The sequence below is a fragment of the Schistocerca gregaria genome, chromosome X, assembly GCF_023897955.1.
Source record: "Schistocerca gregaria isolate iqSchGreg1 chromosome X, iqSchGreg1.2, whole genome shotgun sequence".
NCBI lineage: Eukaryota > Metazoa > Arthropoda > Insecta > Orthoptera > Acrididae > Schistocerca > Schistocerca gregaria.
In genome coordinates this window covers 207,028,075-207,044,463 of record NC_064931.1, presented here as the reverse complement: position 1 = coordinate 207,044,463, position 16,389 = coordinate 207,028,075, and the positions used below count along the sequence as shown (strand labels likewise).

The 16,389-nt window shown below is 37.9% G+C and overlaps 1 protein-coding gene across 1 annotated transcript in view; it reads left to right on the top strand.

The window, feature by feature from the left end:
* LOC126297968 (histone-lysine N-methyltransferase trithorax-like) overlaps positions 1-16,389 on the top strand; it is a 114,035-nt gene that overhangs the window by 59,861 nt on the left and 37,785 nt on the right. Inside the window, exons 5-6 of the mRNA XM_049989284.1 lie at positions 6,739-6,851; positions 13,681-16,282. Coding sequence (XP_049845241.1) covers positions 6,739-6,851; positions 13,681-16,282 — 2,715 coding nt within the window. The remainder of the gene's footprint in view (positions 1-6,738; positions 6,852-13,680; positions 16,283-16,389) is intronic.

Genomic DNA, 16,389 nt, shown 5'->3' with positions numbered 1-16,389 from the left:
GAAGTCATTCAGATATCTGGCCGTAACGTGGAAAAGCGATATGAAATGAAACAAACATGAGAACTGTGGTAGGGAAGGCAAATGATCGACTTCAGTTCATTGGGAGAATTTTAGGAAAGTGTGGTTCAACTGGAAAGGAGACCACATATGGGACGACGGTGCGACCTATTCTTGAGTACTGCTAAAGTGTTTGGGATCCATGCGGATCAGACTGAAGGAAGACATGAAGCAATGCAGAGCTGCTAGATTTGTTACCGGTAGATTCGAGCAACATGTAAGTGTTACAGAGGTGCTTTGGGAACTCAAATGAGAATCCCTGGAGGGCAAGTGACATGATTTTCGAGAAATGTTATTGATAAAATTTAGAGAACAGACAATTGAAGATGACTGCAGAGAAGTTCTACTGCTGCCAACATATATTGCGCATAAAGGCCTCAGAGATAAAATTCGAGAAATTATGGGTCATATGGTGGCATATAGGCAGTCATTTTTCCCTCACTCTATTTGCAAATGGATCAGGAAACGAAATGACTAGTAGTGGTACAGTGTACTCTCCACCATGCACTGTATTGTGGATTGCAGAGTATCTTTGTAGATGTAGATACAGAAGATTGTGTATGTAAAAGGCATCTGGAGACAACAGAAAACGCAGTTTGCATTATTAAATGATATTGTCAGCAAACATAGTTAAATAAAACATGCAATCATGACTATTATTTGTTGGCAAAAGTGTGAACAGCAACCATAACAACATGAAGGGTTTTGGAACTGAAGAACTGTCTTTTACAAGGGAACTATGTTATAGTAAGGACAGTGTAAGTAAAAGATGGATACATATGACTGATTCTGTGTTCATTTCATATGGCACCAAACAAACATTTTTTGAATGTGTTTATACAGGGTCTCTCTCCCAAGAGTCTTAGACTTATTTTCTGTGATATATCTGCAGATATTTGCAATTTTGTTTGTGTGTAGCTGGAGTCAGCGCTAATAAATACAGCTCATCACATCTATTATACAACACCCAGTGTCAACGGAAAGTGTCAGTTTCTTTCCTGTTACAAACAAAATTATTTTTAAAGCTGAATTTTACGTGCTCATTTGATACAGTGGTCCCAAATTAGTCAAGAGTGACATTTTTTCATCAATATCAATTAATAGGGACAGTAAAACACAAAGAATAGCCAGTACTCGAGGAGTGACTGAGCAGCAGCACTGCTGCATGGCGGTAGCAGTTGGCACTGGCCAGGGAGTTATGGTCACTACTGAAGTACTGATTATTCTTCATGTTTTACTGACACTGTTAATACATACTGACAAGACAAATATTGTGTTTGACTAATTTGGGACCACTCTACTGAATGAGCACATAAAATTACACTTTAATAATAATTTTTTTTTGCAAAGGGAAACAAACTGACACTTTCATCTCTCTCTGGGCATTGCATGAAAGGCATGGTAAGAAGTATTTGTTTGGGCTGACTCCAGCAGCAGCCGTCTCTTTCTGGGATGTCCCTTCCATTGTCTGCCCCAAGCCTAGCCATCAAAAATCTTCTTACATATTCTATTTTCTTCCATTCTGACCATGGGTTCTGCCCATAGCAGTCTTCTTACTTTAATGGCAGTGACAATGTCAGGTTTTTCAAAAAGTTGTTCTAATTCTGCATCCGTACGGATGTGCCAACCTTCTTGATCATATATTGGGCTGTATATTTTAAGCAGAACTTTTCTCTCCCAAATGCTAAGGATCCTTTACTCATTTTCAGTCATGGTCCATGTCTCGGCACCATACATAACAACTGGTCTTATAATTGTTTTGTAAATGAGGATTTTATATTTCTGTGGTAGAAGTGAGCTGCTAAGCATGGGTAGTGTGGCAAAGTAGCATCTGTTGCCTGCTGCTGTTCTAGCTTTCACCTCGCTGCTGATGTCATTTGTCTCTGTGATAGTTGATCCGAGTTACTTGAAGTCTCTAACCCTTTCAGGGTTGTCCACAGAATAAGTTCCATTTGTATTTCTATCCACGGTAGCACTACGATTGCATTTCCGAGCATGCACTGCGGTTAATCTGACTCGAGGAGAAGACATGTACGCCATTTTCAGATCGCTGCTGCCGATGTGTGCTTTGTAGTGCTTCTTTATAATGTGAGCCACCACGTGTGAAATCAGATCTGTGATTCATTTTCTAAATGCAAAGAAAGTTAAACCCAAAGAAATTCATTGGCAAATCTGCGAGGTTTACGGACAAAATGCTACGAGTTCAAATGGTTAAAGTGGCTCTGAGCACTATGGGACTTAACATCTGAGATCATCAGTTCCCTAGAACTTATAACTACTTAAACCTAACTAACCTAAGGACATCACATACATCCATGCCCTAGGCAGGATTCGAACCTGCAACCGTAGCGGTCACGCGGCTCCAGACTGAAGCGCCTAGAACCGCTCGGCCACACCAGCCGGCCTGCTGTAAGTGATTCAATGGTTAGAAGATGGGTCAGGCTGTTCAATGAAGGTCATGATCAAGTGCACGATGAAGAACGATGATGGTAATGATGATGATGAGTGGCTTGTGGGGCTCTCAACAGCGCGGTTATCAATGCCCATACTATGAAGAACAAAGTGGACGCCCGTCTGAGGTTGCTGATGAACTGGTTCACACAATTGAAGAGGAGATTAAGCATAACCATAAGTTTATGCATAGTGCCCTTGCTACGGAAGTCCCACAAATGTCACGATCACTAATTCATGAAATTGTTACTGAAAAACTGAAATTTTGAAAACTTTGCTCGTGTTGGGTACCCAAAATTCTCACTGAACAACAAAAAAAAAAAACAACGGAGGGGAAGTGCACTTTAGTTTTTGACACACTACAATGAAGAAGGCAATGGTTTTCTTTCTCGGATAGTCACAGGGGAAGAAACTTGGGTATTGTACGACACCCCTGAAACAAAACGGTAGTCAGTAGAATGGAGGCACACTTCATCCCCAACTATGGTTAAGCCCAAGCAAATCTCGACACTACGAAAAGTCATGTGCACCGTTTTTTGGGATAGAAAAGGCATTTTGCTGATTGATTTCTTACCACGAAGCTAAACAATCAATGCACATTGTTACTGCGAGACCATTAAGAAATTGTGCTGCGCAATACAGAACACGCGCTGAGGATTACTGTCAAAAGGTGTTGTTTTTTTCCACGATAATGCCCGACCTCACACAGCGAATTTGACCAAACAGTTCTTACAGGAATTTCAATGGAATGCATTTGATCATCCTCCATACAGCCCGTACCTCACTCCTGCACTCCTGTCGACTTTCATCTCTTATTACACCTCAAATCTGTCCTTGGTTTTCAGCACTTCAGCGGTGATTACAAGCTGAAAGAACACGTTACCACATGGCTGAATACATAGGCGGCAACCTTCTACGAAGAGGGAATACAAAAACATGCGCCATGCTATGTCAAGTGCCTACAAAATTTTGGAAGCTATGTAGAAAATTAGTTTAACAGTTGTAGATTTTTGTACAATAAATATTTTTTCTGTATATGTACACATTTGTTTTATATAACCAAATGGAACTTTGTGGGCATACCTCATATTTGGTCTTTCCCTTGCACCTCTCTCCATTTGTTGATAGGCATCAGCCAGCACAGCAGTGTTTCGTGCAAGTAATGCCACATCATCTGTGTAGGCTAGGTACTGCAGTGAACGATTAAAAATGGTTCCTACTCTATTTATCTCTATCTGACTTAGCCTTTTTATAGGCAGAGGTTGAGTAGCAGTGAGGAGATATTGTCACCGTGTGTCAGTCCCTTTTTCGCTTCCACTTCTCTGGAGATTCAGCCCTGTATTTTTACTTTACAGTTGGTTTCACTGAGGGTCATCATAGTAAGTTTAATGAGCTTCTTAGATATTCCAGCTTCTTCCATCACATTCAGCAATGTCATTCTTGAGATGCTATCATAGGCTTATGTAAAATCAATATAATGCTGATGTATGTTTACTTGATGTTCACAACATGTTTCAAGTAGTATGTGTAATGTGAATATTTGGTCAGTTGTTGACCTATTTCTTCTAAAGCCACTCTGATAGTGTCGAATTCTGTCTTCCAGATAGGGAGTAAGCCTCCTAGTTAGGATCGTGGAGAACAATTTATAGTTAGTATGTAGTAAGGATATTCCTCGGTAATTCTGGCAGTTTAATTCATCTCTTTTTTTATGTATGGGACACACAGTAGCTGTTTTCTACTCCATTTGCATGCTCTCCTCCTGCCAGATGTTCAGTATTATTTTATGTATTGCTTTCCACAATGCTTCCTCACCATATTTGAGAAATTCCACCTGAATCTGATCTCCTGGTGCCCTATTATTTTTTAATGTCTTAATGGCTTGTATCACTTTCTCCATTGCAGGTTCTTGTGTTACGACCTCTGGTCCCTAATAAGTTATTTCCTCCAGTTCTCTTATTCTTATCCTATTTCCGGGTTCAGTAGTTTTTGGAAGTATTCTGCCCATCTGTCAAGTGTTTTATTACTCTCCCCTATCAAATTCCCATCTTTATTTCTGCATATATCTGTTCTGGCTTGAAACCCAGCCTTTCCTTCTTTAATCTTTTGGTACATTTCACATACTTGCTTCTCTTCTCCTAGCTGTTCAGTTTCTTCCATTTTTTTCTTTTCTAGTGTTCTTTTCTTCTTTCTGCAAACCCTTTTAGCTCCATGGCACTTCTCATTATATTCATTCAGATTTGCTCTAGTCCTTCCCTGAAATAATTTTGTTCATGCTACGTTGCACTCCTCAATTCTTCTCATACATTCTTCATTCAACCAATCAGCCTTCCTTTGAGCTCGTACATGTCCCAGAACCTCCCCAGCTGCCTTGAAGATTGCAGTCTTACATTGTTTCCACATTATTTCTATATGTTGATTTAATGTGTCAGTATCGTTCTAAAGCCCCTCTTCTATTTTCATCTGATATACTCAACGTATTTCTTATGACTTTAGTTTCTCAACGTCAAAACTTTTCTTTTTGTGGCCTTTTAGTTTACTCAGTAGCCAAATCCTTTGCCTGTACTTAATTCTCACTGAATTGCAGTCATATCTACGTGGGCTCCTAACATCCATGATGTCTGATGCATGCCTGTAGTCAATCAATATATGGTCTATTTCATTTCTAGTTTGTCCATCTGGTGACATGCATGTTTCTTTGTGTGTCTTTTTATATGGAAAACATGTACTGCTGACAGTCATGTTTTTACTTATAGCAAAATCCAAAACACTAATTCCATTGTCATTTGATATTTCATGGAGGCAATGTCTTCCTATAGTTGCCTCTTCTTTTCCTATTTTTGCATTCAAGTCTCCTATTAAGATCTTAATATCATGTTAAGGAGCCTGATCATTCAACTGCTCTACCTTTCTATAAAACTCATCCTTCTGTTGTTCATCTGCCTCGTCTGTGGGTGCATGTACATTTACAATTGTTATTTGAAAAATTTTCCCCTTATCTTATTATGGACATCCGTTCATTGATTGGTTTGAAGTGCATGTTTCAGTCCTTTAGCAACTACAAAACCTGTACCAAAGGTATATGTCCTCCCGCCACTATAGATGATTGTGAAATTTCGGGAGTCCATTATGTGACTTCCCTTCCACCTAATTTCCTGGAGAGACAATAGTGTTATACCGTAGTTGTTTACTTGCATTAGCAGCTGCCATAGGGCTCCAGCTTGGTACAGGTTCCGCACATTCCATGTTCATATGTACGTATCTCTTATCCTTTTTTTTTTGTTTGATGGGGTCATCATCAAAATATCTGTCCGGCTTATTCCTTTGTTAGCATTTGCAGCAAATGATTTTTACAGGGGAAGATTGTTAACTTTCCATCCAACCATTTGAGGGGTTACTCCTTGCATCTCGGCGGGTAGCTGGTTCCATTTTCAGAGGAACATCCTTAGCCTTTGTAGATCCTTCTACTGACTGCAAGGCAGCATTTGATGGTTGGGGCTACTCTGCCTTTCATCCAAGCCATCGGCCCTCGTACCTGCTGGTTTTCGTCTGCCCTAGGTATTTTATTTCCCTGGTACCCTCCATACCTGGAGGACGTTCACCTATCCGCCACATGGGGAGGCAAGCGATGGGGACCAGCAACCCCACACGGGTGGGGTTTGTTATACAGATCTGTGTTATACAGACCATTCGTTCACATGTATCTTTTTTAGGTGTTCCAATTTTCAGAAATGTGGTTGTCTTATTTTGTGAGGCATTGAACTTGATGAGAGAAAAAAATCATTCTGAGCTTTTAGTATTCTGTTCCAGATTCCAGAAACATTCAGTGCACTTAAACAGTATATAGGTAGGACTGGGGAGATAGAGTATCAGCAGGTGTGAGTATCAGCAGGTGTTACTGCACTCTACAGATTTTATCGGTCTGCTCTGCATTCAAAAATTATATAAATTGTTATGGTGTACCAATGTAACATGATATTATGAGCACCAGTTTGAAGACAGGTAGATATTGATGATATAAGATATTTTACCAGTCCATTTCCTAATCAGTGAATTTGTCACTGCTACAAAAATCAGTATTTATTATTTGGTTTCGTTCTATAAGGGTTATGTTTGTGTAGAACCATGTGTGTTGTGCTAATGTCATCTTGTAACACAGTGTTCAGATATTTAACTTTTTGTTATGCTTTATGCTCTATTCTGTATGTAATATGTGATACTGTCTTACCCTAGATGATGGAGTGTGTGAAATGCAATTGCTGGGTCCATTCAAGATGTGAAGGACTTTCAGATGAAAAATATCATATACTCAGCTACCTTCCAGATACTGTAGAGTTTATCTGCAGGTAAGTTTGCAATTTGAAATAGTAACAGTAATTATGTGAAAATTATTTAACGAAAGGACTTGAACTGTTTTTTTTTTGTGTCTGTGTTTGGTATCTGAAGGAAAAGGAATGCATTTATCTGGTTAAGTTTTGGATTGAAGACAAGGAAAATTTGCTTTATCATAGCAATCACACACACACACCCACACACACACACACACACACACACACACACACAAACACACACCTTATTTTTTCCCCCCCTACTCAATTTGTCGTTACTGATTGGTATGGTCAAGCAAATTCTCATTGTCTTCAATCCATGCACACGGGACATTTCAGTCCAGTAATGGTCTCACTTTTCATCACCATTTTCAGCAAATTTTGGATCGCACTATACAGTTTTGTGTTGGGCATTTTTCCTAGGAATTTATGGAAGGGAAGTCCATACATACTCAACTGTACCAGCTTTCTTCCTTAAAGAAGGATTCTTAGTATACAAATATATTTCTCTTCTGTTAGCACTCAATGAAATTATCACAATTGGAGACTTATTCTTCATTATCAGGCAATATTGATGTCCACTGTGATTTTTAGGTCTTTTTGATCATTTTTACTTTGCATGTAGTTGTGATATTGCTACATATCATTCCCTGATGAAAATTTCTCAGTATTGTCTTTGTCTGGTTGTGTTGCTTCCAAGTGCAGTGCTTTATTCTGTTTCATTCATGGATATTTTTCTGTAGGATCTCACTTTGCTGCTGGATAATGGAGTATGAAATGTGTAGTAGCTGATTCCATTCAATTTGTCACAGGGTTATTGCTTTTATGGTAATTTTTCATATATTTTGAAAATAATTAGGCCCATGGTGCTTTCTCATGTGCAGTGTTAGGTTTTAAAAACATCACTATGTACTGTTGCCACTTAATGCTTTGCGCCTAAGGAAAGTTTGTCCATGTGCTTTTACATTTTCGTGATTTTGGCTGTACAAAATACAAACAAAATTACAATGCTTTTTCAGTTTCACAAGTATACTAGAGACCAGAAAAATTATCATTTGTGATAAATGTGAATTTAGATGCAAATTTTACCTCAAAATGCGAACTTAACTAATAAATGCTATTGCACAGCAAATTGTATCTAGATGCACTATTTCATCAGAAGTAGATTGAAATAGCTTTATTTTCTGCATGTAAACAACAAAAAAAGTGACAAACATTTGGTTACTGTTATTGCACAACATACGGTGTATCTCTAGTTGAAAGGAGAATGTGCATAAAAACATATTTTCAAAATAACAAACACAGCGACATCAGTGTGCTTGCTCTCATAAATTACGCTCTGGTGCCATGTCAGCCATGAGCAGAGTGATTGAATTGTGTCTCTGTGGTACATGCCTTATTTCAAGTTGTATTTAAAAATCAAAACAGATATGGTTAATGATAGTGGCTCCACCTCTCAGGGATTTGTGAGGAGTTGTACTAATTTTAGTAATTCACGTGGAAACAACTTTAGCTTATTGGACACTTAAAATTATCGTTACATCACAAACAGAGACAGCAGTGAAGATCCGCGATATCTTTCAAAATATTCCGTGTGGAGCTATTGCAGTTGGGGCCACTAAGACTTTTGCAGACTCTACCATATCTCATGTTTGAGTCATACGTCAGTCTTTTTATTTCAAATGAATTTCATCTGAAGTATTATTTATTTCAACAAAGTATATTGTTTTCATCCAAGAAAGGTACGTTTTGGCTTGACACACAGCATCACAGTTGATTTAAAGGATATAAATTTGGTGAAGAGCAATCTATGTATTAAAGACACTAATTTGTATCATCTAGTTTCGATTACTTTTTTAACATTTTAAGCAGTATATTTGTCTACACAGAATGATTTCCAGCACAAGTGATCCATACAAAGTGTGAACTGTAAGTATTGTCATCATTACAGAAAATGTTTCTTCTACAGTATCTCCTACATCAGTCAGCGTTGCTCGACAAACAAATTATGGCAGCTGTAATAGGTACCACATGCAAGGAGCTGTGAGCGGTGATATCACAGGAAAGTCGTGCTACAGAGAAGCCCCAAAAAATGTGGCATGCATGAATACAAATTTACAACTCATAGTAGAACACACACACACACACACACACACACACACACACACACACACACACTGTCTTTCTCATTTGTAGTAGCATAGGCTCACAGACTGAGTGGATACTGTCGCCTGTCTACCAAGAAAATTGATTTACGATGAAATGTGAAAGTTAGAAATATATCATTTTTTAAATGCGTGATAGATAATTTTATTCAGTACACATTTCAAAGATTGGTCAATCCACTCACACACTTAGACAAACTGGCACGCTTAACACTTTGTGTAGGTGTTAAATGCTTAGCTTCTTTTGTTAGCCATTGTGTGTACATATTTTTAAGTATGTCCTTAAATGGTTTTTTTGAAACAGACATCTAATGGCTGTTAAATTGACGTAATCCCTCCTGGAATTACAGCTAAATCTGTTCTACTCTCTACTGATTTCCTCTTTACAGCTGGGTAGTATGACTAGCATATGAAACTGGTACCAGCATGTTTGGCAAACCTAGCTAGGCATCAGTACGATGTTGTTATACAAGTTTAATCCACTCTAAACCAAGTCCTCTGTGAACCAGCCATTCATTAGCATGTACAATAACACATTCTGGAAATACCTCAGACTTAGGTAACTTCTTGCATTTAAAAACATTGAATTGTGGTAGTTTGTGGTCATTGGCTGTGCAGGCAAGCATGACAGACATACACTGCATTTCACCAATTACAGAAATTATCTTCACATCTTTGTTCTCCAGTTGCTCCTAGGATGTAATTTCTTGGCATATCGAAATATACCAGAGTTTGATCCACATTACCTATCTGACCAAAAAGATAATGGAAGCTCCATATAGGAATACCAACAATGTAGGAACAGATAGATTGCTGTGTACAGTCAACAAAACAGAAACACACACAGTTCATACACACAAGAAAGCTCACCACACACACACGACTGCCATCTGAGGCAGCTTGGCCCAGAATGCCATTAGACTTTGCCTCGAGTCTAAGTCACAGCTACATTTTTGGACACCAAAAATTAGAAATAAGGTCGGCTTGCATTTGGGAAAATACAGTATATAAAAAATGACAACAGATGAGGTATTATCTTTAAGATACAAACCACTGCACTTCTGGAGTTGGTGGTCACGTGTGCGTGAGGTTTGCTTTCTTGTGTTTATGAACAGTGTGTTTTTCTCCTTTGCTGATGAAGGCTGTGGCCAAAAGCTTTGTGTAAGTGTCTTATATTTGTGCCTGTCTGCAACTTAACATGTCTTCTTCATGGAGAGTAGCAATCTGTCTCTTCCTAAATTGTTGACGAGGCAGATAATTATTTTTGGCGCACCTTCTGATTATGAAATGTTGAAATTCAACGAGTCTTTCCTCATAGTTTTCTGGCAACTTCTGTGCAGTTGAAATGTGTCTACGAAGAGAAAATCCTCAATTTTTTATGATACAGGCAACCCAATTGCGGATTCATTTGAAATTAACGATTTTCTGCTATCGAGCAACTCCGTGTACATTCACTCGGATAATTTCTGCATTCATGGGTAAGCACGTCTGTCAGTGGTACCTAACAGGATCATTCAGCACAACTTCTAATGTATAACACCAGCCATCACTTCTCTTTTCAACTTCACAGTATAGTGAACATCTTTAAACCTGGCACTTTACAAAAGTACGAAAGTAGCCTTAAGCAAGGGGTGAAATCCAAATGTATTGTCTGGAAATGTTGAGCAAGCACTGCTCTCATTCTCCTAGGGGTCAATGGAAAAAACAAAAATGGAGTTAGGGGAGAGGAGGGGGAATGATGCAGTGGGAAAGTTTCACTCATTGCATGCACTGTGTATAACATATGTATCATGTCAGTCATGTGCTATAGTAGAAGTCTCTCATGGAAGTAACAAGGTTATGTAAAAGCTTGTTTATATGGACCCTCTTGTTCAGATGTGGAAATTATTGGTACTCACGAATATGAAATTAATTTAAGGCAGTGAAACATTTATTATTGTTACATCATGAATATTACCAGCATTAAGAAATGGCTAAATGTGCATCAGTGTGTGCCGGCAGCTTCCAAATCCTGGAGCTGTCGAAATGCAAAACTGTGCTTACCATGCTTGCCAACTTCTGCAGGTTTCTTAAAAACATGTTTTTTTTGATCGCGCATGGGGAGGGGTTCATTTGTGTATTGCTATAATTATTTGAAAAATTGCTAAATTTAAAGATGAGCTATATTAAATTTGAATTTGCTGCCTGATAAAAAATACTTAGCATTTAATACTCGAAGTACTAAGACAATGGCTTCCGAGGCAAAATAACTGCTTGCAGAGGCTTCTAGCAGCATTTTTCAGAACTTCCTTAGACTTTTCCTTGAGTCTGAGCTGCAGATACATTTTTGGACCGTGAAAATTGCCAATAATGTCAGCTTGCATTTGAGTAAATACATTATATAAAAATGACTACAGATGAAGTGTTATCTTTAAGATACAAACCACTGTGTAATTATAAAAGGCCTAGTCAGAATTAAAATGGTTTACACAGCAGACCAAATTAATAAAAATAGTAGGGAAGTAACAGGGCCTTAAAACAGTGTGGGAAAAGATACTTGTCCTTGATTGTTGTGTAAACGTTCATTCCCCCCCCCCCCCCCCCCCCTATGTGCCAGATTTCAGTCTTGAATTAGTTGGTGACTTACAAGCGAAGAGCCTGTAGCAAGATCAGTTTTGAATTATTTACCTTTGCAGAGGGTTTGTAATTAAATTCAGGGCAAGCATTTTCTTTTTATCATACTTTTCCTCCCCCATACTGCAACCACTTCGAGTTACCATCACGGCATTCTTGGAATCTGAGCTGTTGACAGGGAAGAAATCTGACCTTACCAAATGATACTTCATATGCCCACATGCAAAAGGAACCAGAGGACGCCAGATATTATTGTAAAAATTATGATACTACTTACTCTGTGTAATATTTTTGTTATATCTGGATATGTCTCATAATAATATTATGTCACTATTTATGTGTGGGATATTTTAAAAGATTCTAGAAGAATGGAGTACCTCCCTATCACTATTTGCATTAAGTATTACTAGGTAGTAGATACAAAGATTGTACATCTTCATACTGTCATCAGGAATGACTTTTCCATGCTTCTGCTAATCACCAATCCTGTGGCGATAACTTAGTATTGCTGTAAATTTGCAGGGTTTTTCTCATTACTAATACACTTTTGGGGCTGAGAATCTATGCTGTCGAAGATTATTGTAGTTGTCATTTTTGTAAAGCTCTTGCACATACAGTTACATACTGTAGAGTATTAATGTGCTAAATTATTAGTACGTGAGGAACTTTATACTTGTCTTTTACCATTTTCATTTTGAACACCGTAGGTGGCTAGAAAAACTTTTCCCTCCAACTTTCTTCCTTTGTATAACTTTTTAAAAATCTGCAGCGATTTTAAACTAGCCCCTTTGTTCTGTGGTAGTTATGTTTTATTGTTTCATTTTTGTCTGCAGTGATCTATCAAGATATTCTGATTTTTTATTTGTTTCGAAAATATCAGTAATTGTACACTTCAAATTTTGATGGATGGTTTTGGCTACAGAAACCTTTATTGGTTTGCTTACCTCTCAGCCTAAATTTATGTTTTCTCTATGTAAAAGTTGCTGTTAAATGTGTGTGTAACACATGCGCTTGTGTGAAGGATGTAGGTTGGACTCCCATTGGCTTTCTCCAACCATTTAGTACTTTTAGTCTCCAAGAAAGAAAGAAAGAAAGAAGAAAATAAGGTGATAATTTTGGAAGAAGTGTGTAATTTGTGATGGGTTTATGTGGTTGATGCTTGAGCATCAAAGAGATGACAAGATAACATAAATGGCTTACAAAAAGTTGACCTTCAAAATTTCACAATATTTTTCTATGAATGTAGTGCTCACCTTCATTCGTGTGGTTATGAAATTGGGGGGTGGGGAAGGGGGCTTGCAGTTAAGATGTACCTTACAAGAAGCACCAATTTGCAGAACGGGTAAGGGAGTGCATTTACAAGTGAAACTGGCATGAGGGACCTGTGTGCATCATGAAACACTTTGTGGCTTGCAGAGTATAAAATCAGTGGCAGTTTACAAACTTCATAATTTTTAAAACTTCAGATTGCACAAAGCAGTATATCAATGGCAGTCAGTGAAAACCTCATAAGTCCATCTGTCTGTGAAGACTTGTAATTGCTGTAACCAGTGACTCCATAATCAAAGGAAGATTTGAAAGTGCTCAGCTTTCTCTAATCTGTCAATAACTGGACTTCTACTATACAGTTACACATGTAGCAGCTTTCTGTCTTGCTTTACATTATTTTTAAGAAACCATTTTATTTTTTAAGAAACTGTTTTTGCTTCAGTTGCAGAATTTAATAAAATTGACTTATGAGGTTTTCATTGCATACCATTGATATGACAAATGCACATTATTAAGGAAGAATGAAGCACATTTTACCAATAACTTTCCAAATTTTTGTACACGTGATAAATGGATATAGTCTATTCGACCCTTACACATTGTAAAATGTCCTTTTAACAGCATCTGCCCCCCCTTTTTTCCCCTCCCTCTCCCCTGTAGGTGTATAATTTCCAATATAAAATGAACATTAAAAAAAAAATTATCCTGGCTGGCTTCTATGCTTCTCACCTTATAGTTATAAACATTGATCACTGCTCTTTCTTTTCAAATATTTAATAATCCCTTTTTCTTCCCTACAGGAAGTGTTGTGAGAAGCCTCCTGCTCCATGGTGGTATGCTGTTGAAGAAGAGATGAAAGCAGGATACCTAACTGTGCTGAAGTTACTGAGCAAAAATCGTAAAGCTTATTCAATGCTCAGATGCAGTCCAAAGAAACACTGTGAATACCATCCCAATTTAATAGATGGTGATAACATAAATACACATTCGGATCCCACTGCCATTGGAAATATGTGCTTGGGTGAAAAGACTGACTCAAATTGTGAAGACAACAAATTTCTCAGTATTACAGATCTGCATGTTGAAAATGTGGAAGTAAAAATGACGTATGAAGTTGATGATGACAACAATGAATTTTTGGCAGATTCAAAACGTGATAATATCTGTGCCAGAGATCAGAGATTGTCAAATCGTGAATATAATTTGCATAATAGCTGTTCAGAAGAAAAATGTTTTCCTCACTCCCAAGGGCAAACTGTTGTACCATACCTGTCAGGAAACTCTCTTAGACTTTGGCGAGAGAAGTATAACTTAAAAGAATGTTCTGTTCGCGTAAAGGACTGTGTTTCCAAGTACTTGCAAAATTCACTTTTCCCAGTTAAAATTGATGTTCAGTGTGCTGAATTATCTGATACATCTGCTTTCGATACTACTAAATCGCCTTCCAAAGTGCATCAGGTTTCACTTGCGACACCTACAAGTGATTCTGGCATTAGCAGCACTGATGAAGAATTGAAAATTTTGGGGGGAAATGATGCAGAGGAGCTGAAGGAACATGCATTATCATGTTTGGGTTTTGTAGCTTCCAGCCGTTTGCTGTCATTAGAACAGTGTAGCAGCAGCAGCAGAAGCTTTGAAAATTTTACTGAGGCCAGTTCCAAGAAATTGTGCAGTGACGATGTACCAAAGGATGAGTTCCTCGAATGCAACTGTTTGGAAAATTTGAAACACAAGTCATCCTTAACATTTCTGTCTGTAAAAAATAAAGTAAATTCCAGTGAGTACACATCAGTTCTGCAGTTTCATCAGGAAATGGAAGACATCCTAAATAAATCTCACTGCTCTGATTTACTTCAGCTATATTATCATAATATGCAGGAAGTTTTCCCATGGTTTAACCCTAAATTTGCACGTGTTTCAAATAATCCTGTTTCTGAACGTAACTCACAACCAAGTAAGAGGAGAAGAATCATTTCAGAAAAATCTGGCAGTGATGATCATAATAGTTCAATGGAAGTGTCAATATTGGATGATTCTTTTCATGCTGTTCCTGATAAAATGTTAGGGAAATCCTTGGATGATTTCTACAGCGGGTATTCTGTCCAGGATAATAGAGTTTGTGTCCTTTGTAAAGGTGTTGGTGATGGGTTGCCCGCTGAAGAAGGCAGACTTTTGTACTGTGGACAGAATGAATGGGCACACACAAACTGTGCTCTGTGGTCAGCAGAAGTGTTTGAGGAAATTGATGGATCGCTACAGAATGTTCACAGTGCAATGTCTCGAGGCCGTCAGATACGATGTGATCATTGTGGAAAAAGAGGTGCAAGTGTAGGATGTTGCACACGAAATTGTCCAGAAACCTTCCATTTCCCCTGTGCGAGGAAAGTGAATTGCACTTTTATGGATGACAAAAATGTTTTCTGCCCATCGCATGCAAAAGGTGCCACTGGTAAAGTTCTGCACAATGAATCAGATTTTGAAATATGCCGCCCAATTTATGTGGAACTAGACCGTAAAAAGAAGAAGTTTGCTGAACCTAAAAAGGTTAGGTTAATGATTGGTTCGCTTTCAGTTGAAAATATAGGAGAATTTGTTAGTGAAGTTTCTGATACTCCAGAGGCTATTATACCAAATGGGTTTTCATGTACAAGATTATTTTGGTCTTCAATAGAACCTTGGAGAATAGTTCGATATCACATTAAAACTGTGCTATGTAATAAAAACGAATTTCAGTCTCCCGACTGTGGAAAAAACATGACAGTAGATCATAGTCAAGAAAGGCATGTAGTCGAGGAAAAACTAAATGAAATTTCCAAATGGAGACATGAAATTAAAACAAATGACACAAAGAATCTGAAAGCTAACTCAAAATTATCTTTTAAAATTAATCAGAAGAAATTTTCCAAATTTAAAAGACGAATTCCGTACCACAAGTATCAGAATAAGCGAAAGTGTCATTCACTTGATGATAAAATTGTTTATCAGGTTGTCAATTACATGTTAGACATAGTGAGCAATAAAGATTTTGATGAGAATTCACTTCATGACTCACAAAGTGCAGCTGATCATTTGCCTCCTGAAGTAAAAGAAGCTGTCTTTGAAGATCTGCCTCACGACCTTATAGATGGCATTTCAATGCAGGATGTATTACCTAAGCTGATGATATATGAAGAAATGGGAGCTATGGAGAAAAGTGATGGATTTTATGGGAATGATCCATCAGTGACAGAAAAAGAAATTAGTAGTACAGATGAGGCTAATCTAGTAAATAATCACCATATGGGAAATGCCAAAAAAACTGGTTTTCTAGAAGTGAGTGTGCAAGATCAAGATGATTTGTGCCACAATAGCACTCTTTCAAAGCAAAAGTCTGCAGAGAATGCTGGTTTGAGTAAAAATAAAGTAAAACGAACTAAGAGAATGAAAATGAGAAGAACAAAGCAAAATAATGTTGTCCACATTACATCTGATGAACCTCCTAAAAGACGGAAACGAGCGTGTAGTACGAC